General features: G+C 41.6%; 1 protein-coding gene across 1 annotated transcript; it reads left to right on the top strand.

Annotated features, from left to right (window-relative positions):
* tmem174 (transmembrane protein 174) lies at positions 1-21,529 on the top strand. The gene is made up of 6 exons (XM_060834017.1): positions 1-638; positions 7,202-7,298; positions 16,959-17,096; positions 17,717-17,822; positions 18,343-18,556; positions 21,502-21,529. The coding sequence occupies exons 1-6, from the start codon at positions 1-3 to the stop codon at positions 21,527-21,529; spliced, it is 1,221 nt and encodes a 406-aa protein (XP_060690000.1).
* Positions 21,530-26,627: the final 5,098 nt, after the last annotated feature.

The raw sequence follows: 26,627 nt of genomic DNA, 5'->3' as shown, positions 1-26,627 counted from the left end.
ATGGAGCCGCGCAGCAGCAATTCGGAAGATTTCCCTGTTAATGTATTTTCTGTGACTCCCTGTCAACCCAGAACCCCCGGAGTCCAGGTGTCAGATGGTGACAAGGCTGGGGCCACATTGTTATTCTCAGGTGTCTTTTTGGTTCTAGTGGGCATAACTTTCACAATAATGGGCTGGATTAAATATTATGGCACCAGTGATTTAGAATGGACACAGTTATTAGGACCAATTTTACTTTCTGTGGGGGTCACTTTTGTTCTGATTGCTGTTTGTAAGTTTCGAATGTTAACTTGCAAAACTTGCAAGCAAATTAATGAGAGTGCATTGGAGCCTGAGCAGATGCCATGTGGACAATCATTTGTTTTTACAGGAATTAATCAACCTATAACTTTCCATGGAGCTACTGTTGTACAGTATATTCCTCCTCCATATGCATCTCCTGCCCAGGATGGCATTACCATGAACACAACCTGCTTGCAATCGCTGAACAACGCTCAGAGCACTAATCCAGCTAATGGCAATACCGGAACAAGCCCATGCCCTCCACAGTACTACACCATCTACCCTCTGGATAGCACAGCTTTTGCAGGAGATGACAATTGCCCACCTTACCAAGGACCAGGGCACGAAATAATCAGGTATGTTCTATGTGAGTCTTATGTTTTAGCTCCCTATAGAAGTCTGTCAAATTTAATGAACTCATGCTGGAGGAGAATTAATGTGGCACACAGAGCAAAATTGTTTCAAAATTCCTTTCAAACTACTTAGATCAGTCGAATTAATTTTTAATATATGATATGTAGTGCTTTATATCAATTGTTTATGTGTAGAATTTATTTCTGAACCCAGGACAACTTTCTGAGACTCACATACCACACTAGCTACAATAGTCCAAACACCTTAGCACACTAATGTAATAATAATTTTTTTGTTGTGTCATCAGAAATCTTTGGATTTGTAACAGATATTATTAAGGATCACTACTAATTTACCTGTGGAGAATTTATAAAGCCTTTTATTACCTCAAGCATTCTAATGCATTCGTCCACCTAATACTTGCACCAATTAGCCTGTAGACATTGAGCTGGGTCAACAAGGAGGAATGAAAATAGTATTTATCTGCATTATCCCCACTCAATATGATAATTGCTGATAACCCAACTCAGTAACCTGTTCCTGATTTCTCCCCATACACCGTGATCCCTAAGAACTGTATCCAACTTCTACTCGAAATCATACCAAGTTTTGGCCTTGACTACTTATTGTGGCAGAGAATTCTATAAGTTGGATGAATTACTTTGGGGTGAATTCACTGGGTGAAAACATTTTCCAAAATGGCCTATACCACATCCATAGACTGTGACCTCTATTTTCATTGGGAACATCCATCCCACATTTACCCTGTCTAGTTCTGTTGGAATTTTTGTATGTTTGTATGGGTTCATACTTCTCTCTTCTAAACGCCAGTAAATATAATCCTTACCAAGCCTTACGGCCAGTCCTGCCTCTCCAAATTGTCACTTTTTCGGATAATATTGAAATAAACATTACATTGGGGAGGCAAGTGGACATTAATAATCACAACATCTTACCTAAATATATACATTTGAAGGTTTATTCCCAGACCAGTCAACCAAAGTGTTCTTTGGAAAACAACCCTATCACTTCTATCACTGTGTGAGACATTTCTAAAGTCCAAAATAAGTTTTAAACAAAACAAATTCAAATGCTATACATTTCAAAAGAAAACATATCTTAACTCTATTCGTTGATTTTTAGGTGTTATAAGTACATTAACAATTAATACTTTTATTTGCCCATTTCAAAGTTTTTGAGTATGTGTGGGATATTTCACCCGAGGAATAATTTTGTAAACTTGAGACAGACTCTATCCAGTTGGCTGACAAAGGAAATTAGATATTACTTCTGTTTCCTAATGTGATGCTCTTAAACTTGAGAATAAAGCTATTATGACTGAACTCTCAAAGAAGAACTTAATACAATAAATCATTAGCCTACTATTAAGCTCTAATAGTATAAACATGATTCTGTGGAAGGCTCTAAACATACAATCTCAAACTGTTTGTGGATTAGGAACCCAGGGCCTGGATTAATAACCATGAGAGGTCTCATTCCTGATGAAGGGCTTTTGCTTGAAACGTTGACTCTCCTGCTCCTCGGATTCTGTCTGATCTGCTGTGCTTTTCCAGTACCACACTCTTGACTCTAATCTCCAGTATCTGCAGTCCTCACTTTCACCTAGTAACCATGAGAACATGAGTTCAAAGCCCACATCGAGAAAACCAGAAGAAAAAGCTGCTGTCAGTAAAAACATATGTGAATGACTTACGAAATTGTTGGGAAAGCTGAAATGATTCACTGCAGTCCGTTGTAAAAAGAAACTTGCTGTCCTCACCTGGTCTAATTTAAATGCGACTCCAATATGAGGAATTATTGAGGGTAGTTGATGTATACTTCTGTGTTTGGAGAAATTTTACAATTCAAGATTGGATCAGGGAAAAACAGCGGTCTGGGAAAAACATGTATTAGTTCTTAGACAATCTTCCCTGGCTGGCAGAGAATTGCACATTTGAGGGCTGAAGTTAGAATTAGTTTACAACAAAATCATGGTCAGAATTTCAGATGAGGCCTTATCAGACATCTTACAAGATGGAGAGGATTTGATGCTCGAAAAATAGTGCATATTGCTGAGCAAACTCAGCACGGTGGCACAGTGGTTAGCACTGCTGCCTCACAGCGCCTGTAGACCTGGGTTCAATTCCCGACTCAGGCGACTGACTGTGTGGAGTTTGCACGTTCTCCCCGTGTCTGTGTGGGTTTCCTCCGGGTGCTCCGGTTTCCTCCCACAGTCCAAAGATGTGCGGGTCAGGTGAATTGGCCAAGCTAAATTGCCCGTAGTGTTAGGTAAGGGGTAAATGTAGGGGTATGGGTGGGTTGCGCTTCGGCGGGTCGGTGTGGACTTGTTGGGCCGAAGGGCCTGTTTCCACACTGTAAGTCTAATCTAATCAAACTGAACTTGGCACTAGAATTCAGTGTTCATTCAAGGGGAAACTGATGTACCCAGGAAGAAATCAGCATTGAGGCTGCAAAGGAGAACATCCATGCAAAGGATAACCAATCAAAATGGAGAAAAGTGCATGAATCACCACATGAGCTAATGTGAAACCAATCTTTTTGCATTCACTGAGGGAAGGGCCACACTTTACCTCTTGGTCGTATTTTCAAAAAGAAATACATTGTATGTTCAGACAAAGAGTAATTTCACCCGTTATTGTACAGTACTGACAAAGTAGTGTTCAAGAATGGTTACAGTCTCAAACCCTAATGGTTCCACAAGAATCTATATGAATATAGGGCAGCACAGTGACTCAATGGTTAGTGCTGCTGCTTCAAAATGCCAGTGATCCAGGGTCGATTCCAGCCTTGTGCAACTGTCTATGTGGAGTTTGCACATTCTCCTTGTGTCTGCCTGGGTTTCCTCTGGGTGCTTCAGCTTCCTCCCACAGTCCAAAGATGTGCAGGTTAGGTGAATTGGCCATGGTAAGTTGCCCATAGTGTCCAGGGATTTGTAGGTTAAGTACATTAGACAGGTGAAATATAAGGGAATGGGTCTGGTTAGGTTACACTTCAAAGGGTCAGTGTGGACCAGTCAGGCCAAATTGGCCTGTTTCCACATTGTAGGAATTCTATGATAACTGAATAGAACACTGGAATGAGAAATTCACCAAACGGTATCAGTGAATGAAAATCTTACAAAGCTAGCTAAGTGCACTTTATTCACCAAACTGGATGCATACAGTGGATTCTGTCAATTACTGCTGGACTAAGACTCCTGAAAGCTGACTACATTTATTACACAATTTGGGGATTATTGCTTTGGCAGGCTACTCTTTGGCAAGACGGCCACACCAGAAATGTCTCAAAGTGCAATGCCACATGAACATCATAATAATCCATGAAATTTTGGAAGAGAAAATTAACCAAAGGCTTGGAGCTGTTTTGGAAGTGCTTCAGAACGTAAGTTTAAAATTGGAACTGGGCATTTGCAAACTAAAAATTATGTTTCAAGGCTACAGGACTTAATAGATTCCATCAAGCCAAAGTTACTAGAGAACCAAGAACATCGCCAAGCTTCAAAGATTTCTTGGGATGGTGAATCATCTGGGAATGTTCTGCCAACCAAAAGTAGAAGTAAATGAACCTTTAAGACAGCTGTTATGCCAGAATCAAAATAATGTTGAAATATTGACCAGGAAATAGTGCTTGACAAAATCAAACAACTCCTGATCTCAACAAATTGTAGCACACTATAGCTGATGCTACTTCAACAGGATTGGGAGCAGCACTGTTTGAGGTGCAGAAAATGGAAAGTGTGGGTCAGTCAACAGCCCCGAAATCACTTACAGAGATGGAGATGTGGGCTGATACAATTAGGAACAATGTGAACATGTGAACATTTTTTAAGCTAATACACTTACAATACAACTCCACACCTTGGATCACAAAGATAACTAGCATCGTAGTGCTTCAGCAAAGACACTGTGAAGTCAGGGACATTTACCCAGAACATATTGCTACAATTGAACAAGAAAACATGGACTGGATCAGACTGCTTCTCCTGGCTGCTCATTTGTGTTCTCAGCGCTCACTCACTTGAACCTACCTGGATATTCGCAACACACCTGCCTACCTCATCATGTCTTTTGCGCTTTGGCCTTCAGCTCACCGTACTGCTGTATTAACATGTCATTTAGCAAGGATGCAAAACCAGGAAACTTGTCATTTTTATCAGCAGTTCTCAATAACGTTAAGGGAAATAGTCCTTAGTCAGGGAATAAGACCGGGACAGCCTCCGATACCAGATCAGAGGCTTGGACATAGTCAGCCAATTACTTAGGGTGGTCATAGATGGATCCTTTCCTCATAAAGAGTGAAGACCTGAACACCATCTACTGACCTTCCTGCCCTATGTGGACTGTTTCCCTCCTGAATGAGAGACAGGAAGATATTACAAGAGTGAGTATCACAGCTATTACTCTCAGTGCAATTGGAGACATGTCTTGGTCAAGTGGGGAGGCAGTGTAAAAGGTGTGCAGGATTAGTGGTGTCAGGAATTGGGATGATGACAGTGAGTGAGAGAAAATGTTGCATACAATAGTGAGAGTGGTCAAGCAAGAGTTTTGGCGTGAAGTGGCTCCAGTAGTAGAGATAGAGTGTGATGCATCAGAGAGAAGGTGGTGGCATTTAGATTGGCAGAATGGAGAATGTCATTGATCTACTTCTTGTGGTGCTGGGCATTTTTCCAGATGGCTGAGAATGGGTGGCAACCTCATTCCGGGTTGGCATAGTTTGCTATTGTGGCCTTCTCTTGGGCTCCAGGGAAGAATATACCATCTGCCGATCAGGACTTTCAGAGTAAAGAGACAAGGCAGGTAGTTAATGAGGCGAGTTTGGTAAGATGTGGTGAGAAAACCTGTTGGACCTTGCAGTAAGAAATACTCAAAAAATCTCAGTGAATTTGGCACTTAGGCAAAACAAAGTAAGATTTGCCCTGGTGTCTCTAACAATAATCTGTAGTTTGTAAATGATTCACGTGATTTGCACGTGGATCTAATTTTTATAACTCCATATGTTCACTCTACTGTCCCCAAGTGAGTGCTGAAACTGAGTGAAGAGTCCAATGGTCAAGACGATTGAAGATGAACAAGGATCTGCACCATTCAGGTGCAAATCATCATCATTACTAACAAAATATCACCATCAGAGTCATTGATGGGTGGGAGATTGAGAACATACACCAATCATTGTATCAGAAGCTATCGTCTACTATCGCTGAGCATGACTGTAACAGACTAAAGCAATGTGAAGAAGAGCAAAGAGACATCTAGACTAGAAATGTTAATAAAAGATACAGATTCAGAGTCACTTGAGTGACAACCCAGGGAGAGGGTGAAATCCACAGAGTGAAGGAATTATTACAGAAAAAAATCCAGCAGGCTGTATCATAGCAGGAAACTGGGGGTTAATAAGGTAAAATCAGAAAGTATTGATATATTTGAACAAGAAAACAGTAAAAAAACAACTTATTAGAAGTTGAAATGAAACAAAAAGCTTCCACAATCAATCAGAGGAGGAACATGCAAATGAAAATATGAAGAGTGCAGGACATCCAAAACCTCAGAATTAAGACCATAACCTCAGGGAGAGTGGTCAAAGAACCATCAAGACTAACATTGTGACGTCTGAGACTTTGAGGGGACGGGGCGTTGGAAGATATTCATAAGGGGGATAAATAAATTTGACAGTGGGGAAGAGGTGCAGCATAATGAGGCATCAGCAGTATGTATAATGATGAAGCTCAACCGAAGTGTAGAGAGAATGTATTCATCCACTGAGTTGTAAGTAAAGTGCACATACAGAAAGAACCTTGGACTAAAGAAGTAGTTCTTTGGACACTTATTAGAGTTAGACATCAGCCACTCACCAAAACAGCAACATGCGTCAGAGTGGTTGTGGCGTACAGAGAAGGTTCTCCCAGACCAGCATTTTCCTTAGCAATAGCCAATAATCCACTAGTATGTCCAATGAGGAGAGATCAAGGAGCTTGCCAGTTGATGGAAAGTGAATACAGCAGAGTACTACAGCAGTGGAGCTAGCAGAATACATGTCTTCAAGAAGCAGGAATATGGGTGATTCAATGTTGTATGGGAAGCCTAATAATAGGGATTCTTTGTAAAATTGTTTTATCTATCTCATATGCAAAGGCCACTCAATTACAATGCTCATAAAATATAAGACAAAGTTTTGGGACTGGATTTTATTGGGCATCGAATTCCATTTCTATTAAAACCCCTCCCTATCCAAATCCAACTCCATGAAATCCTGCAAAGTACCAGTTTACAGTTGAACAAAAATGGAATATGATTTATTCACAGTAAGTCAATGGTCCTGATGCAAAGTGAAAATCATAATATTACAAAGTAAAATATTCTCTGCTTTATCATGAACAAAAGCGTAGAATCTATGCTACTATTCATTAGTGCTGTGCCTACAACATCAATATTTTTTCAAGGTCTAAGGTGGATAATTCTTTACTGAGAAATTAGTATAAATTGAAACCTTATAATTATTTGAGGACTTTTATGATAACTTATGTAATATTATTAAAATATCTCCACAGGACTGAGGAAAGCCACGATGAATCAGAAGCCACGTTAACTGTCGATGAAGTTCCTGACAGCATTCCACCCCCTTCTTATGATGAAATCTTTCCCGTAGTGAGTGAGGGTGCGATAGAACGTTAGCACTGTTGAATTTGTCAAGCTACAGTATGTGACTGAAACATGATCATGATTACTGTTCACTTAGCCTAACTTAATTCCCATCCAACTTTCCATTCCATGTTATTGAGAGGTTTATGATATTGCTAACTGTAAACATACAAACATAAATGATCCTTTATAGCATACAATATGGAATAGTGGATTCTGTCCTCATGAGCTGTTAAGTCATTATGGAACATATCTTTTTTCTTATTTCACAAGTAATTTGGCTATACAATCTAGAAAATACAGATCCTAATACTGAATATGCACCATTTCACTTCTACAATTTCTGTAGCAATCTGAACTTTTTTAGTTGAGTGAAAGAAAAATATTCAATCAGGACTAAGCTATTATTATGCTGATTTCATGCTGTTCAGGCAGCTACTTTGGAGGTAACTTGAATAAATGCCTAATAATTTTGCTCATAAAGTTAGGCAGCACACAAAACATTGTCAAAATGGGTCAGTTAAGATATTATGAATTTTCTTTTACAGGCTAATACTTGGAGATACTATTCAAGCATATAATTGAAGTTTGTGATAAACTGCTTTTTTTTACTATTTGTTCATTGGATCTGAACATCACTGGCAAGGTCATTGCTAATGCCTATACCTAATTATCTTTGAGAAGGTGACTTTCTTGGGCAACTACACTTTGCATGGTGTGGCTAGATCCACAAGTTCTAAGGAACATATTACCAGATTTTGACCTTGCAATGATGAAGGAACAGTGATTTATTTCCAAAGTCAGATGGTGTGTGATTTAGGGAGGAGATTGCAAATGGCAGTGTTCCATGCTCCATTTGTATTTGTTTTTCTAAGTGGGAGAGGTTTGCTCATTGGAAGGTCCAGTTGAAGACTTGGTAGATTCTTGTAAAACAAGTTGTAGCTGGCTGCCCTCTCTACATACTTGACATATGAGAGTGCACATTTCATGGAGTGTATGGAAGCAAATTAAGCAGGCAGCTTTGTCCTGGATATTGTACACATTTCTTGGATAGTCGTGGAGTTGTAATCATCCAGTCAAGTGGGAATAATCAATTGCACTTCTTACTTGTGCATCTAGATGGTGTAAAAGTCTGTGGGAGGTACAGAAATGAGTTACTTGCTGCAGATTTTCTAGCTTCTGACCTTAATGTTTTGTGGTCTTTTATGTATTTCTGTTGTCTCAGTATTTCTGTGGCTAATCCAAGTGGATTTTGGACAATAGCGACTCCAAGGATGTTAATGGTGGGAGACTCGTAATTATAATTTTGTAGAATCTCCAAGGAGGTGTTTAGCTTCTCTCTTGTTGGAGATAGCCAAACCCTTGTTTGACATGAATGCTAATTGTCCAAGCTTAAGTCTGAGGCTTTGCTCAAACCTGAATATTGTTCAGGTCTTGCTGCACACAGGAATGGATCATTTCAGTATTTGAAAAGTTACAAATGTCACTGATGACAGTGTCATTATTAGCGAATGTCAATACTTCTGACCTTGTCATGGAGGAAAGCTTATTCATGATGGTGGTTGGGCCTAGAACGTAGCAAGAGGAACTCCTAGGACTGAGATGATTGAATTAGCTTTGAATTAGCTTTATTGTCACATGTACACAAATGAGTACAGTAAAAAGTTTATAAGTCGCCACTTACAGCACCATCTTAGTACAGAGTACCTAGGTACAATCCTTAGTTACAGAATAGAGAAATAAAGAAAAAAATGTTACATTACAGCTATACACAGCATAACCACAGGTCAGAAAAAAAAAACAAGGAACATAGTTAAAAAGGCAAACACCACAGTGTCCCTCCAAGGCCCTCTGCAGCAAACCAACGCAGGAAACCTCCACATGGTTTGACCACTATCTGCTGTCATGGTTCCGCTTCAGGCCATTACCCCCACTCCACACTGGTCACCAGCATCCCCGCTCTGGCCACTGGTCACTGATGTCCCCGCTCCAGCCACTGGTCACTGATGTCACCACTCAACACTGGTCTATTAGAGAGATCTCAAGCAAGCCAGCCTGGAAAGGAACTCTTTGGCAGTTTTTTCTTGGGATTTATCCTGCTCCAAAAATCTCCTTTGTAAGAAGTATTAATGAACTTCTGAAATGTCAGAGAAGGCTGAAGCAAAGAAGAAACTTCATAAGAATTTAGGGATCTGCAAGTGTAACAAAATGGACAAGGTTGTGGAACAGGGAAGAGACTACCACAAAAAAAATCCCTGGACACAAATCGTTTCAAACATTCTGCAAACCTTACAACTAACATAGCTGAAAAAGTTGCTTCAATAATTGTTTCCTTTCCTTTTTGCATTATCTGTTTTTGTCATTAATAATATTGATATTAGATCACCAAGTTGCAGAAAGCTGACTTTGTTTTAAGATAATTCAAATATTCACAATGTAAGTATCAGATGCATTTTGGAAAATCTGCAGATAATTGTGCACCAGAGGTGTTGGCATTAATTCAAATGGTGAGAAATGGCTTCATTAATGTGACATCCATTTATTTTGTTCATGATCAAAAAGCACACTTTCTGTAATCCACTGATTGCCCTTTATGTGTTACAATATATGCAAGTGTTTCAATTATTGTTTCTAAAACATCCTCCTTTCTGAAATATGTAAACAAAGAGACAAATGCTTTTTTATAATATAAAGCAATGGATGGTATGACCTCAGTTATGTTACAGAGAAGCGACTGGGATTTTCTGATGACAATTTTCAATAAAGTATCAGATAATTTACCTTGTAATAGGCTGATACTTTATCATGGTGCTCCACATAACTTTCTCAATATTGCATTACAATAAAAGTATTACTGAAAATATACAGGCAAGTTGGGTGATGTAATTCAGTCTGCAGGATTAGCATGAATGAGTGTATCTACATAACTGACTGTTACACCACGATCACAAAAACATCTGCCCTGGAGGTTTTGGGGGTTAACATTAAAAAAGGAGAACAATCACTGCACCTGTTAGATTTTATTGAGATGTAAGTGTGCCAATTACCCACAAGGATGGCTGAAACAATAATGTGGATTATTTATTTGAAGATTCGACTATTTACTATTAATGGTCATTAGGAGCTAAGGGTAATCCATCAGACTTCTATTACAGCTGTTTCAGACTGACTATCAGTCTTGGGACTAACTCATCACATTTTGGAGGTATATTGTGCCTCCCTCATCCCCAGGAAATGGTGCCAGAACTGAAAAGCTCTAATCCTCCCATAGACCCCACATAACTTGAGGGGTACTGTGGCTGTGACATCTCCCCGAGCCTGATGCTCCCCATCCTCTGCATTAACCTGCTGCTGCTCCTGGCCTTGTCATCAGTTCTGATAATCCTGAATCCATTCAGGTCTTCCCAGGAATGCAGTCACTTTCAGCCCTGGAAGAAGAAGACACTCATCTCTGCACTACCCCATTTAGCAGGACTGCCACGTTCCCTGCCCTGTGGTATTTGGGGCTAATATCGGGTCTCGTGCAGAATAGTCCTGGACTGAAAATGCTTATCTGGTTGCATGAAACCTTTCAAAAGTGGCACAGCTGCCAGGAATGCCCATCAATTCTGGAATATCTTGTAGTGGTGAGTTGTTTTGGGTAAGGTGAGTGGTAGAATGGGATAGAATCAGATTACAGGAGTGTGAAAGGGGTTGGTAGGTAGTCGAACTTGGGAAGAAAACTGGATCTCACAGAGCTGAAATGTACTATGAAACTCAATGAAACTGACACTTAGACAAAAACAAATCTAAGTTTCAGTATGGTGTCTCTTACCAGGTGCCTCTGATCTAGATCTGCTCAAGTGCATCAATAAAGTCAATCTACAGTCTCTTTAATTGAAAGACACAGACTTTAAACCTCACAAGTTCTTGCCACTGAGGCTGCATCTCAAACAGTCATTAGATTAGACTAAGGGTACATGTTAGACAGACACAAAGAGTATGTACAAATTTGATTAGAGTTGGATTGTCTCTGAAGTAATTATCCACTGTCATAGATTTGGCATTGGTTATTACGTGAATGATCAATTAAGGGAGAACCACAGATATTACCATCAAGGGGACAAGGTGTGAGTGTTAAAAGAGGAAAGGAAAGTGCTGTTAGTGATTGGGAAGATGTTGATGTGGTTACTAGAACTATTCTTCAATGACCTGATTATACAAAGCCCCAGCAGGAAGGGGCTGTCTGTTTTCAGCCTTCCTTCATTTGCAGATGACTTTGAGCAGCTCTGGCCACAGAAAGCCCCTTTTGTAGACTATAACATTCTATGGATTAAAGCAACCTTGACTGGCTGGCTGCGGATGACAAGGATACGGCTGGGGTAAGGAAATAAATGCTCTCACCCTGAGAAAGGACAGCAGGCTCATGTTCCATTGTGCCACTCCACTGGGGTGGTTCCTCAGCAATCCTAATAATGAGTTGCTAAACTGCAGTGACATCCTATGTTTGCAGTCATGATAGCAAAATCTGAATTTGCATGGGTTCAGTCTGAGTTTCTACAATTGCAGTCAGATGGTGTGCAGTTTCTGCTTGTGCTGCAATGGAAGATGAAACATATCTATCAGGTACCACATTATCATGGGGTCCATGTGCATCACTAGGGTTTTCCCCCACTTCCATGCTGGGGAGTACGGGCTCCAAGCTCTGCACATGGCCCTATGCCAAATTGGTGGTAAACTCTGTCACGTTCCTGCATGTTGCATGCTGTCTTTCTAGGAGATCTACCAATACACCAAGAATTTCATTGTGCAGATCAAGGTGGTTTCTCCTGCTATCTGCTATACCAGAAATTTCATCTGAGTTCTCTCTGCAGCAAGACCCATTTAGGACCTTGTTCTTCTCGGGCCTGGCACCTACAGTACCTTTGACCCTGATTACACATGGACTTTTCATGCGCCGATCCACCTCAAAGTTGTCCTTGAAAATAGGTGTATTGTCAGCTAAGTTGACTGAATACTTCATGACTGTTTTTGTATGATGATATGACATTGTCAAACAGGAGACCTGGGTCATCTCCTAGCAAAGGAAGAAATAGCACAGAAGAAGAGGAGAAAATACCACAATTTCAGAGGGTTTCACTTAGCTGGGGTTCAACTGGTAAAGTAGTGGCAAACATAATAATATAATAATGGTGAATGCATCCTTCCACCCAACTCACAAATCGTTACTTCTGTATGTACCACAAATGTTTCAGATGCAAGGATATGATTTGGTGAAATCATAGAAGATATTTATTTTCTCTGTCCAAAAAATGTAAAGAGCTTAATTTTCCTCATTCAGAAGGAAAGACTCTACAAGAAGAATCAACTATTTGTGGTTAATATTACACCTGACTGGAATAGTATGCTGGAAATAAGACCTGCTATCCCAGAGCTGTCATAAAAGATAATGATTTTTTAAAGTATGTGGAATTTCTCAATGTACCTATCTTTTAGACTCAGTTGTTAGAAAGCACGGACCAGGTTTCTGCACTTGAAAAGAATTACCAATAAAAACAAGTAAATAAATTCTAACTATAGAGTCGTTCAGCATGGAAACAGACTGTTTGGCCCAACTCATCTGTACCAACTGGGTTTCTTAAACTGATCTAAACCTATTTGTTTGCATTTGGCCCATATCCCTCTAAACCTTTCCTATTTATGTACCTGTCCAAATGTCTTTTAAATGTTGTAATTGCATCTGCACCTTATTCTGGCAGCTCATTCCATATACACACCACTTTCTGTGTGAAAAAGTTGCCCCTTTTTCCTTTTCAATCTTTCCCCTCTCACCTTAAACCTATGCCCTCCAGTTTTTGGACTCCTCTGTCCTAGAGAAAAGACCTTGGCTATTCACCTTATCTCTGCCCCTCACAATTTTGTAGACCTTTATAAGCTCACCCCTCAGACTCCTAAGCTCCAGGGAAAAAGCCTATCCAGCCTCTCCTTAAAAATCAAACCTTCCAGTCTCATTAACATTCTTGCAAAATCTTCTTTGCTCCATTTTCAGTTTAATAGCATCTTTCCTACAGCACTGCATCTAGAATTGTACACAGCACTCCAAATGTGGCCTTATCAATGTCATGTACAGCTGTGACATGACATCCCAACTCCTGTATTCAATGCTGTGGCTGATGAAGGCACGCATGTCAAAAACCTTCTTCTTCAGCCTGCCTATTTGTGACGCCACTTTCAAGGAACTATGTATCTCCTACCTTAGGTCTCTCTGTTTGACAACATTCCCCATGGCCCTCCCATTAACTGTGTAAATCCTGCCCTGGTTTGTCTGACCAAAGTTTATCCAAATTAAGTTCCATCTGCAATTCCTTGGCCTAATGGTCCAGTTACTTAAAAATGTGTTGCTGGAAAAGCGCAACAGGTCAGGCAGCATAAAAGGAACAGGAGAATCGACGTTTCGGGCATAAGCCCTTCTTCAGGAATGATCCTTGTAGAGGGAGGAGGAGAGCTTCTTCAAGGAAGGCATTCTTGCAAGAGGATTCGCGGTAGGTTAAAATCAACGAGGAGAAAGTGAGGACTACAGATGCTGGAGATCAGAGCTTATGCCTGAAACGTCATTCTCCTGTTCCTTTGATGCTGCCTGACCTGCTGCACTTTTCCAGCAACACATTTTTAAGCTCTGATCTCCAGCATCTGCTGTCCTCACTTTCTCCTATTGGTCCAGTTAATCAAGATTATGTTATACTCTTAGATACACCTTCTTCAGAAATTCAAGATGGTGGCAGACTGAACAGTCTGCTGTGTTTGCCATACCCTGGGCGAGGTGAGCTCCCGCCACCCACTAGTCACCGCTGGGGAAAGTTGGTAGCTTAAAATTGGTAGAATACCTAGAGCCCCTTTAAATTAGAGTTAAAGGGTCTGGAGCTAATATGAAGGTGTCCAAGGGAAAAGCAGCTAGGAAAGTACAGCAGAAAGGGCACTCCCCTACTATGTTGGACACACCCACATCTGTTACCTCGATACCTGTGGTGGTGCCCTTGATCCAATGGAGCAGCATCACCTACTCACGGAGTTTACAAAACTCCATGAAAAGATTGAGGGAGCGCTGGAACAAATGACTGCCATGCTGGCAATGCATGAGCAGGAGATTGGACCTTGGATCAGCGTGCTGAAGCTGTGGAGCAAAAGGTCATTGCCTTGGAGGCCGCAACAGAGACCTCCAAGGGGTAGGTCCAAACTCTGAAAGGTCAGGTTCGGGCGCTGCAGGAACAGGGAGACGACCTCAAAAATTGAGGTCAGAGATAAAAGCTACAAATTTTGGGTGTACCTGAGTGGAAGAAGGAGAAAATCTCACCGAATTCCTCGAGGGATGGAGCCCGGTGCTGCTGGGCTGGAGACTGAGTCGGGTAGGTATGGAGTGGGCCTATCGGATCGCATTGCGGAGATCCAGGCCAGCTCAGCACCCCCACCCAGTCCTAGTGCAATTCTAGCAGTACAAGGAAAAGCATTTAATAATTGAAACAATCAGAAGACTGGGAAAGGATCCTTGGGCTTTGGCTTATAAAGGCTGGAAAATAATATCTTTTCATGATTTCTCTGGGGCTGTAATTAAGAAAAGTAAGGCCTTTGATGAAGTAAAGAAAAAACTAAGAGATTTAAACATTCAATGCTCCCTGATGTATCCAGCAGTGCTACATTTCGATTATGGGGGAACTGTCTCCAACTACAAGGGATAAAATCTATTTATATTTGGAAAAGAATGGGCTTATCAGTGATAGGCAACATGATTTTGTGCAGGTTAGACCATGCCTTACCAACTTAGTAGAGTTTTTTGAGGAAGTGACCATCTTAATAGATGAAGGAAGGGCTGTAGATGTCATATACGTGGACTTTAGTAAGGCGTTTGATAAGGTTCGCCATGGTAAACTAATGGAGAAAGTGAAGTCACATGGTGTGCAGGGTGTTCTAGCTAGGTGGATAAAGAACTGGTTGAGCAATGGGAGACAGAGACTAGTAGTTGAAGGGAGTTTTTCGAAATGGAGAAAGGTGACCAGTGGTGTTCCACAGGGATCAGTGCAGGGGCCACAGTTGTTTGTAGTATACATAAATGATCTGGAAGAGGGCATTGTTGGTCTGATCAATAAGTTTGCAGATGACATGAAGATTGGTGGAGTAGCAGAAAGCATAAGAGACTGTCAAAGAATACAGAAGAATATAGATAGACTGGAGAGTTGGGCGGAGAAGTGGCAGATGGACTTCAATCTAGGCAAATGTGAGGTGATGCATTTTGGGAAGTCTAAGTCGAGAGCGAACTATACCATAAATGGAAGAGCCTAGGGAAAAGTTGATGAGCAGAGAGATCTGGGAGTTCAGGTCCATTGTACCCTGAAGGTGGCTGCACAGGTGGATAGAGTGGTCAGAGCGGCATATGGTATGCTTGCCTCCATCAGATGGGGTATTGAGTATAAGAGTTGGCAGGTCATGTTAAAATTGTATGAGACCTTGGTTCAGCTACATTTAAAATACCTGTGTACAGTTTGGGTCGCCACGTTACCAAAAGGATGTGGATGCTCTGGAGATGATGCAGAGGAGGTTTACGAGGATGTTGCCTGGTATGGAAAGTGCCAGCTATGAAGAGAGGTTGAGTAGGTTAGGATTATTTTCATCAGAAAAAAAGAGGTTTGGGGTACGTGATTGAGGTCGACAAAATCATGGAGGATATAGACAGGGTAAATAGAGATAAGCTTTTTTTTCAGAGTGAAGGATTCAATAGTGAGACGCCAGGCATTCAAAGTGAGAGGTGAAAAGTTTAGGGGAATATATGCAGCAAGTACTTCACACAGAGGGTGGTAGGTGCTGGAATGCGTTGCCAGCAGAGGCAGGCATGGTACATTCATTTAAGGTGTGTCTGGACAGATACACAAGTAGGTTGGAGCAGATGGATAGAGATCCTTAGGAATTGAGCGATAGGTTTAGACAGTGGATTTGGATCGGCTCAGGCTTGGAGGGGCAAAGGGCTTGTTCCTGGCTTGCAAATTTTCTTTGTTCTTTGTTCTGTTCTATTGTTCTGTTTTATGGGGTGAGGGGTGGTTACTCCTTGGATGTAATGATGTGTGGGGCTAAGATGAGGAGGGAGAGAGGTGGGCATCCATTGTTAACTGGTAAGAATGTAAATAATATATTTTTCTTGCTCGGGTCTCTGGCTCTGTGAGGCAGCAGTGCTAACCACTGAGCCACTCCACTTGTGCTTTTTGTGTTCAGCTGTTTAATTTAGAAGTAGAGATTAGTTTTTTTTAGTTTTAGTAATTTTGATAGTGTTTGTAGGAATAGTCTTTAGATTTGATAAAGTTCCTTTTTTTCTCCACTTGTCGCACATTGAATGGGCTTCTTCCATTCGGGGGTGGGGGGTGGGGGGGGGGGTGCTCTGGGTTGTAATGTGTGGTCTTGGCTAGACATCTGTTCGGGTGGTGCACCTGGAATATAAAGGAGAGCCATTCACCATTAAAAGGAAAAAGGTGCTATCAAATCTTAAGGAGGAAAGGGTTGACATCACGCTGTTGCAAGAGACACATTTGACTGATGGGAAACAGTTGAAGTTAAAAAGGGGGAAATGATAGGGTATTCTTTTCCTCCTGTAACTCCAAAAGCAGAGGGGTGGCCATACTGGTATGAAAGAACCTTCCATTTCAGGTGACAAAGCAAATCAAAGATGAGTGTGGACTGTTCATCATTTTCGAGGTGCTGATACACGGAGAAGAGTATGGCATTCTGAACGTTTATTGTTCCCCGGCGCACCCTCTCAATTTTTTAGTTGATGCAGTCTCTAAGGTAATGGCTCTTGAGGTGCGCCATATGATTATAGGTGGAGACTTTAATTGTCTCATAGACCCTGGGGTAGACAGGATGCCAAGAGCGCTGTCAGGTACACCTCAGCAGTCTAGACAGTTAGTGGATTTGTGTGAGGATCTGGGGCTCGTGGATGTCTGGAGGTGCCTTTACCCAAACGGGAGGGACTTTACCTTCTACTCCAACCTACACAAGTATCGAAATGTTCTTTGTTCCGCTGGTTTGCTGGGACTGGATGTTAGCCTGCAGAATTGGGAGCATAACTATTTCAGACTATTCGGCTGTATATTTAGATGTTAAGATCAAAGGTAGCGGAGTGGGCACACAGCAATGGCATGTGGATCCATTTCTGTTTAAGGATGACAACTTTGAACAGTATATCACAAGGGAGTTCAGGGATATTTGGAACATCAGTCAGGGTGCAGTCAGCAAACCATCAATGCTCTGGGAGACCACCAAAGCATTCTTAAGGGGTGTGGCTATTTCATACTTGGCAACGAGAAGGAGACATGGGGGGGGGGGGGCAACAGCGGATGCTTGAGGTCCAGTTGATGGTCACCAAATCGACATATTACACCAGACCATCTGTGGTTAAATTGCAGCGGGTCACGGCTCTCTCGGCTGCTCTGGACTCAGTGCTCACACAAGTGGTGAAGAGAGGAGTCTTCTTGGCAAAGCAAAGGCTGTTTGAATATGGGAATAAGCCAGGTAGATACCTGGCTTAGTTGGCTAGGAAGAAAAGTGCCCCACAGTCCATTGTGTCTGTCAGGGAGAGAACTGGTAATGTTCCTCGTGACCTGAGGAATATCAATGCCAGATTTGGGGAGTTCTTTGCAGAGATATACCAGTCGGAGGGATGTGGGGAAGGAAATGAGGGAGTTGAATCCTTTTTTTTTGAAGATTTGCACCTCCCCGGTATAAATGCAGCAGGCCTCCCTTCTAAATGCACCTCTGACAGTACAGGAGGTGCAAGAGGTGGTAAGGCAGCTCCAAGATGGTAAGACACCCAGTCCGGATGGATATCCACGTATATTTTACAAGGCGTTTGTACACATTAGCTGAACCACTTCTGGAGATATATGGTCATTTGTATAGCCAGGACTGTCTTCCACCCTCTCTTAGGGAGGCTAATATCTCCCTCATTCTGAAAAAAGGGAAAGACCTCGAAGATTGAGCATCATATTGTCCCATCTTGTTGTCGAATGTGGATTTTAAAATTTTATCAAAGGTGTTGGCTCTGAGGTTGGAGAAGTGCTGCCCGTCGTTATCAAAGAGGACCGGACAGGTTGTATCAAGGGCCACGGCTCCTCCAAGAATATCAGGCAGATATTGAATATGGTGCAAGTATGTCAACACAGGGCGATTCCAGGTTTGGTGGTCTCCCTCAATGCAGAGAAGGCTTTTGATCGGAATTGCTTTGGTCTAGCAGGGGTCTTCGCCAGGTGGGTGGCAGTGTTATATAAAGACCCTAAGGTGATGGTTATTACAAATTTTGATGTGGAGAGGGGTAGCTGACAGGGCTGTCCCCTGTCCCGTTACTGTTCACCTTGGTACTTGAACCACTGGTTTCGGAAATACACGGAGATAAGGGCACCGAAAGTGAGAGTTGGGAACACAAAATCACTCCCTATGTAGATGATGTCCTTTTGTTTCTGGTTAAGCCAAAAAAGTCTGTACCCCAATTAATACAAAAAAATTAACTTATTCGATAGCTTTTCGGGATATAGGATAAATTTCACAAAATCAGAAATGATGCCCATCAGGGTGGGGGTGTTGGTGCAGGTACCAAAGCTGGAGCGTGGAATGGAATTTCCCTTTAGATGGTCACAGAAGGTTTTCTCTGTCTAGGAATTTTTATTACTCCTCACTTCCGGCAGCTGTACTGAGCTAACTGTGTACAGCTGTTTGAGAGGAAAAAGCAGGAATTGCAGCTATGGGAGGAACTGTTCATATCATGGCTTGGCCGTATAGCCTTGATTAAGATGAATATTCTCCCTCAGTTGTTATATCCTATGAGGATGCTCCCACTTTTATTACCCAAACAGGTGCTGTGGAGGTTTGCGGGATGGCTTGGATCATATATTTGGTGCCGTAGGCCCCCCTTAACTAAATTTACCAAGTTGTAACTTCTGCAGCATATTGGGGAGGCTGTGGATCTCCCAGATCTGAAGAAATATCAAATAGGCGCTCTGCTGTTATATGTGGGCGAATGGGTGTACAATGACCCAAAATTGATATGGCTAGTTGTGGAGGTCTCACAGTCCCCTCATAAAGTTGCTGTTCATGGATAAGATAAGATCGATAATTGAGCACTGGGAAAGTCCAAATATCCTAAATACAGTAAAAGCATAGAGGATAACGCGGCAGGGTGAGGGCAATTTGCTTAAGACTTTGCCATTTACGCCATTGGGTGGAGCTCCAGGATTCAAGCCGGGGTCAGTGGTCTCCGGCTTTAGAGCATGGGAGGCTTTAGAGCATGGGAATCTCCTGTCTGGGACATCTGTTTGAGGAAGAGGTCTTGATGTCTTTTAGCCAATTAGATGAGAAGTTTGGAATCCCTAATAGGGACATTTTCCAATATTTCCAAGTTAGGGATTATATACAGAAGAAAACCATGCTCTTGACCCAGCCCTACAAGTCGGATATGGAAAGTAGAGTATCCGATGTGGGGCCACTCTCTCATTTAGTACCATATATCATCTGCAAAGAGGGAATGCTTGGGGGGATATGAAGAAACTTCATGAGATTTGGAATCAGGAGTTAAGAGAGGAAATCTCATTGGAAACATGGGACAATATATGGGGGAATGTAAAGAAAATTTCAATATGCAATATGGAACAAGCGATGCAATTGAAGATCCTCCACAGGGCCTATATGGCGCCAGAGAGACTAGCAAAGTTTAAGAAAGGATCTTCTCTGAAATGTCCCAAATATAAAAATAGTGTTGACATCCTTACATGTTGCTTTTCTTCCTGTCACAAGGTCCACAGATACTGGGAAGCCATAGTGAATGAACGGGAGGGGATCCTGGGAATGGAAGTTAGGGGATTCAGTGTCCCTCTTCTTAGGGCTACCAAATCTTCCCTCTTTAGATAAGCATGGGAAGAGATCATTCAACATTCTGATGCATTATGCAAGGAAAATCATCCTAATGAATTAGATATCAGAAAAGCCTCCAGGTCTTGTAAGGTGGTGCAGGCTTATGATGGAGCACATCCTTCAGGATTACCTGACAAGTTTGGTGCATCACAGAGCAGACATGGCAGCCCTTTCTAAATTATATAGAAATGGATTTGTCGGCGGTATTAATTAGGGCCTTTGTATAGCCACGAGGGCCGTATGTGATGGTACGGTGACCCAGAGAGAGGGCAGAGGCCTAGTAAATACGGGTATAATCACTGTCGCCCCCGTGGACGGGAGTCTTGATGGAAGTGCGGTGAGTGGAGTAATGTAATATAGTACAATGTAGTGTAATTTAGTTTTGGTGGATTCTAATTTAATTTAATGTTTTTTTTAAAATTTGAGTCTGTGCTAGTTTGGATTAATTTAAGTAAATAAGAGTTGACTACAATCTGGAGAATAGTAGGCAGTTTATTGTTAACGTTTTTGTAATATAACATAGCAGTGTGATATTATTCCTACTTTTCTGTAGTTTTGTACTTTAATAACTTTATTTTTCTTTTTATTCCTTCAGTTTGTGTTTTTGTATAAAAGGAAAAATTTTTTTCAATAAATATATTCATAAAAAAAGAAAATATTCTTCATTGTCCACTATACCACCAGTTTTAATGTCATCCTCAAACTTACTAACCATGTCCCCAAATTCTCATCAAAGTCATTTATATAAATGATATAAAACAGTGGACTAATTCTTGCAGCACCCCACTGGTCACAAGTCTTTAGTATGAATAACAATCCTCCACCACCACCCTCTGTCTCCTACCGTCAAGCCAATTTTGTATCCAGTTGACTTGCTCTTCCTGGATATTGTCGGTTTGAAACAATTATATTTAACAACAGTTAAACAATTGTGCACCATCAACATATAACTGTATGAGTTAAAACTCGAACCATCCCATAAACTTCCCTTTACACACATCTACAGACGAACACAGGCTGCAAAAAAAAGGCATTATCGGTGATGGGAAAAACTGGGAAGGCAGTTCAGTGGTCTCTGTCTAAAGGGTTTATGGAGCTGGTCTTTTAGGCTTGTCAGAATGTGCTGCTTTGTGATCCACCTTCTCCAGTAACTTTCACATTTTTTCAGGAGGCTGGTTCACAATTGCAAAGTCTTTGGTTTACTGGCTAAGAGTCATAGCTTAAAGCAACTGCTGAAGGAAAAATAATCTGACTCTCTTCAGTATTAAGGTGCTTTTTTTTACTGCAGAGGAAACAATGGCTTTGCGGAGATCTGATGGCTTCCATTACTGCCTGAGCAAGCAGCTGTGTAAATGGTACTTACAATGAATGCTGGGATACACTTTTAATAATGCAGGAATCCTTGGTTTCTGATGCAGTTGTTTTTCCCATTTTGTGTGACCAACAGCAAAAATATGGAAAAATAAAAAGACACTGCCCTTAAATTAAATCAGAAAATGAAGATAGTATGAAATTAGTGACCAGCATTTACTGGCTTCTTGAAGGCTCGACACAGATGTTGACCAGTGAGTCAACTCCATGGGGTGGACCCAACACCCTACCCAACCTCGTGGTGTCCCAACATGGAGGCCTGACCAAACTGAGAGCAAGGCCTCCTGAGAGCCTAAGGCCACGACCAGTGTCGAGGACCCTATTGGGCACACCCACTTACCTTCTGGAACAGCAGCCCATCCACTCTGACTCCCAGCCAGACCAAAAGCAGCCATTTACTCAGGAAACATGGAAGATGCGCTGGCCTACAGGATGACACTTGAAACAGTGTACTTCTGGCAAAAGTTCAAGCCATTGAAAACAAGTTGGATGAACTTAAAGCTAGTCTCACCTACCAAAGAGAATTGAGAAACTGCTGTGTGCTCTGTTTTACAGAGGCATGGCTCACTCCTGCTTCACCTGACTGTACCTTACAACCTGAGGGCATCTCAATCACTGGGTGAACTGCACGACGCCCTTGGGCAAGGTGGTGGGGTCTGCCTCCTAATCAATACTTCCTGGTGCTTGGATGTGGTGACCCTGGTGAGTTATTGCTCCACAGACCTAGAATATCTAACAGTGAATTCCTCTCCCTATTACCTGCCACAGGAGTTCGCTTCTGCTATCCTGACAGCAGTTTACATCCCAGTCCATGTGAAAGTGAAGAGTGCACTTGATGAAATATAAATCACCTCAAATATCCTTCTTAAAAATAACAAAGTGATTGGCCCAAATGGAGTCCTCAGCCGTGCATTCCGATCATTCGTGGACCAGCTGGCATGGGTACTTGAAGACATTTTTAAACTCTCCTTACTATGATGTAAAATTCCCACCTGCTTCAAGAAGATCAGTATTATCCAGTTGCCAAAGGAAAATCAGCCTTAATAACTACCACCCGGTGGCTCTGACATTCCTCATTTTAAAGTGCTTCAAGAGGTTGGTCATGGCACACATCAACCCCAGTCTTCTTGGCTGCCTTGATCCATTACAATTCACTTACCATTGCAATAGGTCCACAACAGACTCCATCTCCCTGGTCCTACATTCATCACTGGAACATCTGGATAACAAGGGCACCTATGTCAGACTCCTATTTATTGATTTCAGCTCCTCCTTCAATACTGTAATTCCAACCAAACACATCTCCAAACTCCAAGTCCTAGCACTTTGCTCCCACCTCTATAAATGGATCCTTGACATTCTGACCCTCAGCTCACAATCAATTAGGATATGCAACAACATCTCTTCCATGATAATCCTCAACACTGGTGCCCAATAAGATCGTGTGCTCAGCCCCTTACTACACTCAGGACTATGTGGTCAAATTCAACTCTTAACTCCATTTACTAATTTGCTGATGACACCATTGTAGTGGGTCGGATTTCAAACAACGATGAGACAGAGTATAGGAAAGGAATAGATAGCTTAGTGTCATGGTGTGACAATAGTCTCTCCCTCAATGTCAGCAAAATGAAAGAGTTGGCCAATGACCTCGGAAAGTAGAATAGATGACTCATGCCTCTCTGTATTAATGGTGCTGAGGTGGAAGTGGTCAAAGCTTCATGTTCCTAGGAGTAAATATCACCAACAATCTGTCCTGGTCCATCCACGTAAACACTACAGAAAAGAAAGCACACCAATGCCTCTACTTCCTCAGAAGGCTAAGGAAATTTGGAATGTCTACAACCATTCCTTTCAATCTTTATAGATGCACCACAGATAGTATTCGGTCTGGATGCAACACAGTTTGGTATGGCAACTACTCTACTCAAGACCCTAATAAATGATAAAGTTGTGAACACAGGCCAGTCCATCATGCAAACCAACCTTTCTTCCATTGACTCTAACAACACTTCCCACTGCCTTTGGGAAAGCAGCCAACATAAGCAAAGACCCTTTCACCCTGGTTATACACTTTTCCACTTTCTTCATCGGGCAGAAGATACAAAGTTTGAAAATATATACCAACAGATTCAAGAACAGCTTCTTCCCTAGTATTATGAATAGACCTAGATTAGATTAGATTACTTACAGTGTGGAAACAGGCCCTTCGGCCCAACAAGTCCACACCGACCCGCCGAAGCGCAACCCACCCATACCCCTACATTTACCCCTTATCTAACACTATGGGCAATTTAGCCTGGCCAATTCACCTGACCTGCACATCTTTGGACTGTGGGAGGAAACCGGAGCACCCGGAGGAAACCCACGCAGACACGGGGAGAATGTGCAAACTCCACACAGTCAGTCGCCTGAGTCGGGAATTGAACCCAGGTCTCTGGCGCTGTGAGGCAGCAGTGCTAACCACTGTGCCACCGTGCCACCTACTCTCCGATATTAGAGTTTATCTTTCTCTGCATTTTCTCTGTAGCTGTAACAGTTTATTCTACATTCTGTTATATTAGCCTGATGTACTTATATAAGGTATGATTTGTCTGGTTAGCACGCAAAACAATATTTCTCACTGTATCTTGGTACATGTAACAATAATGAATCAAATTAAGGGAAAATTTTTACATCATTGCCCAGATTAATTGTAACCCAATGCCTTTACCTACCCAAGTACCTCACATCTTTCACCCTCATCCACTTGACACACTAATCTCTAGCCTACTGACACCCGATGATGGCAACTCACCTGCCTTCTTATCCCCAAACTCACTTTGCATACAACCCCTTACCTACCCTGAAATTTATCCTCTAACCACTTGACATCCTATCCCCCACTCACCCAACTGCTGCCCATTTCCTACACCCACACCCAAACCCACTTACACACTTACCTTTTCACAGTGGCTGTCAAACTGGCTATAAGATATTTAAACTGCAGAATCTGGATTTCATTTCTGATAAATGGATTGTTGTTTCCATGTTTGTTCTGTCCATTCTTGGGTGCTGGCAGTCCTAAATTGGTCTCTGTCATTTTACAACAAGAGGCTCCTGTCCAGGAAATTTCAGACAGAACTGATTGTAAGGTAAATGTGTATTTTGAAGTCTGATCAGCCTTGGGATTAGGGTTTCCAACCTGATTGGTATTTCTGTGTTAATGTGAGCAGGCAGGAAAAAAAACAGTTGACACCACAATCAGATCAGCCACAATCTTACAACGACCAACTTGAGGAAGGAAATGGACTACTCCTACTCCTACTACTTTTGTTACTTTTTAAACTTCAGTCAGCAGTGGAACAGTTCTCTGCGTTCACTTCAACATGTAGTGAAAGCTAACTCCCTATCTCCCTCTATAGAACACAACCTGAAATGTAAAGATGAGAAGCCACAGAAAGTAATTGTTCCTGAAATTAGTGGTTATTGCACAACTAAAACCTTGGATTTTGTTCACCACACAATCTTACATACTTGTCATAATTTAGAAATATTATTTAAAAACTTAGCTACTGTTAGGTAGCTTTTCAGACTCAGCCACACAACCTTACCTGTTTACCTTAATGTAGAAATATTGTTTAGTAGCTTAGCTACTGTTAAGTGGCTTTTCAAACTCAAATCTTATAGTTTATATATTAAAATAACTTTGCATTACCATAAAAACATTACTGGTTAACAAAAAATATGTTTTTGAACCATAGCCTTGAAAGGATTTATTCTAGAACATTCTGTTATGTGATCAAGTTCGCACTGACTTTGGAAGTCTTTGTAGACACTTTGTCTTAAAAACATATAACAATTCTTTCAGCGCTTCTGTTCCTCTGATAGTGTTTCTGCTAGATAATATTCTATTATTTTGGTATTATTCTTCTATTCTGGCATAGAGGTGTTTAATTTTTAAAATCAATTAGGTTAAACTGAGTTTGAGCTTAGTCAGTTTTAATTTGCTTTAAATCTTATCTATTTTAACTCGATGAAAGACTGCCGTAGGTTTTGTTTTACGTATTGCAGCCTTCAGAGTTTTCAGAAGTGTTGAGCATGTTGATATAAGTGGTATAGACTATATTGAGCATTAGCTTGGGAACATAATTGCACATAACCTTAGCACCTGAAAGATGATTGTTTCCCCTTTACCCTACTCATTGTTGCCCCAGACTCTGGTTCCAATTGCAAATCATTACTTCACTTAACCTATCACAGAGGTAATAACCTAAAAATCTCAATGTTGATTTTTCTCTCACTACTGTCTCTGTATTTCATAGAAACATAGGAACAAGAATATGTCAGTCAGCTCCTGAAGCCATTTTCACCATGCAATCAGTTTAGACTTTCTAAATGGGCAGACCACAGACAACAATGTGGAGGTCCAGGAGTCCTCTCCACCCTGCCATTGAGATTCCAAATACAAAGGTTCACAAGTGAATTTTGGAACTCATCAGCAGCAAATGTAGGAGAGGCAGGAGCCATGGTGATGAGTCTGCTGGGGGTGTGTGGAAAGGTTACACAGCATGAAGGCATTGTATGGGGTGCAAGGTGGGTAACATTTCAGGAAGAGAAGACAAAATGCTTTCAATTAGATTACTTAGTATGGAAACAGACCCTTTGGCCCAACAAGTCCACACCGACTGTCCGAAGAGCAACCCACCCAGACCCATTCGTCTACACTTACCCCTTCACCTAACAGTACGGGCAATTTAGCATGACCAATTCCCCTAACGTGCACATTTTTGGATTGTGGGAGGAAACCAAAGCACCCAGAGTAAACCCACGCAGACATGGGGAGAATGTGTAAACTCCACACAGACTTTGCCTGAGGCAGGAATTGAACCTGGGTCTCTGGCGCTGTGAAGTAGCAGTGCTAACCATTGTGCCACTGTGCCGCCCACACAGCCCAAGAGAGGGAGCTGGTATGTCAGTAAAGGCAAATAATTTCTACATTTTACTAATCTATAGCTTAGAGTTAATAGTCTAGGAAATATAAATAACTTTTCTATTTGCCTT

This window comes from Hemiscyllium ocellatum, chromosome 2 (assembly GCF_020745735.1).
Source record: "Hemiscyllium ocellatum isolate sHemOce1 chromosome 2, sHemOce1.pat.X.cur, whole genome shotgun sequence".
Lineage (NCBI taxonomy): Eukaryota > Metazoa > Chordata > Chondrichthyes > Orectolobiformes > Hemiscylliidae > Hemiscyllium > Hemiscyllium ocellatum.
This window is presented reverse-complemented; position numbering and strand designations above follow the sequence as displayed.

Excerpts from the sequence above, each read along its gene's own strand:
- tmem174 (XM_060834017.1), top strand. The coding sequence starts at position 1 with ATGGAGCCGCGCAGCAGCAATTCGGAAGATTTCCCTGTTAATGTATTT. Across the intron at positions 7,299-16,958 it reads ATGATGAAATCTTTCCCGTA|GTGACAAAGCAAATCAAAGA; the intron begins GTGAGTGAGGGT and ends CTTCCATTTCAG. Across the intron at positions 17,823-18,342 it reads TGAATATGGGAATAAGCCAG|GTGTTGGCTCTGAGGTTGGA; the intron begins GTAGATACCTGG and ends ATTTTATCAAAG.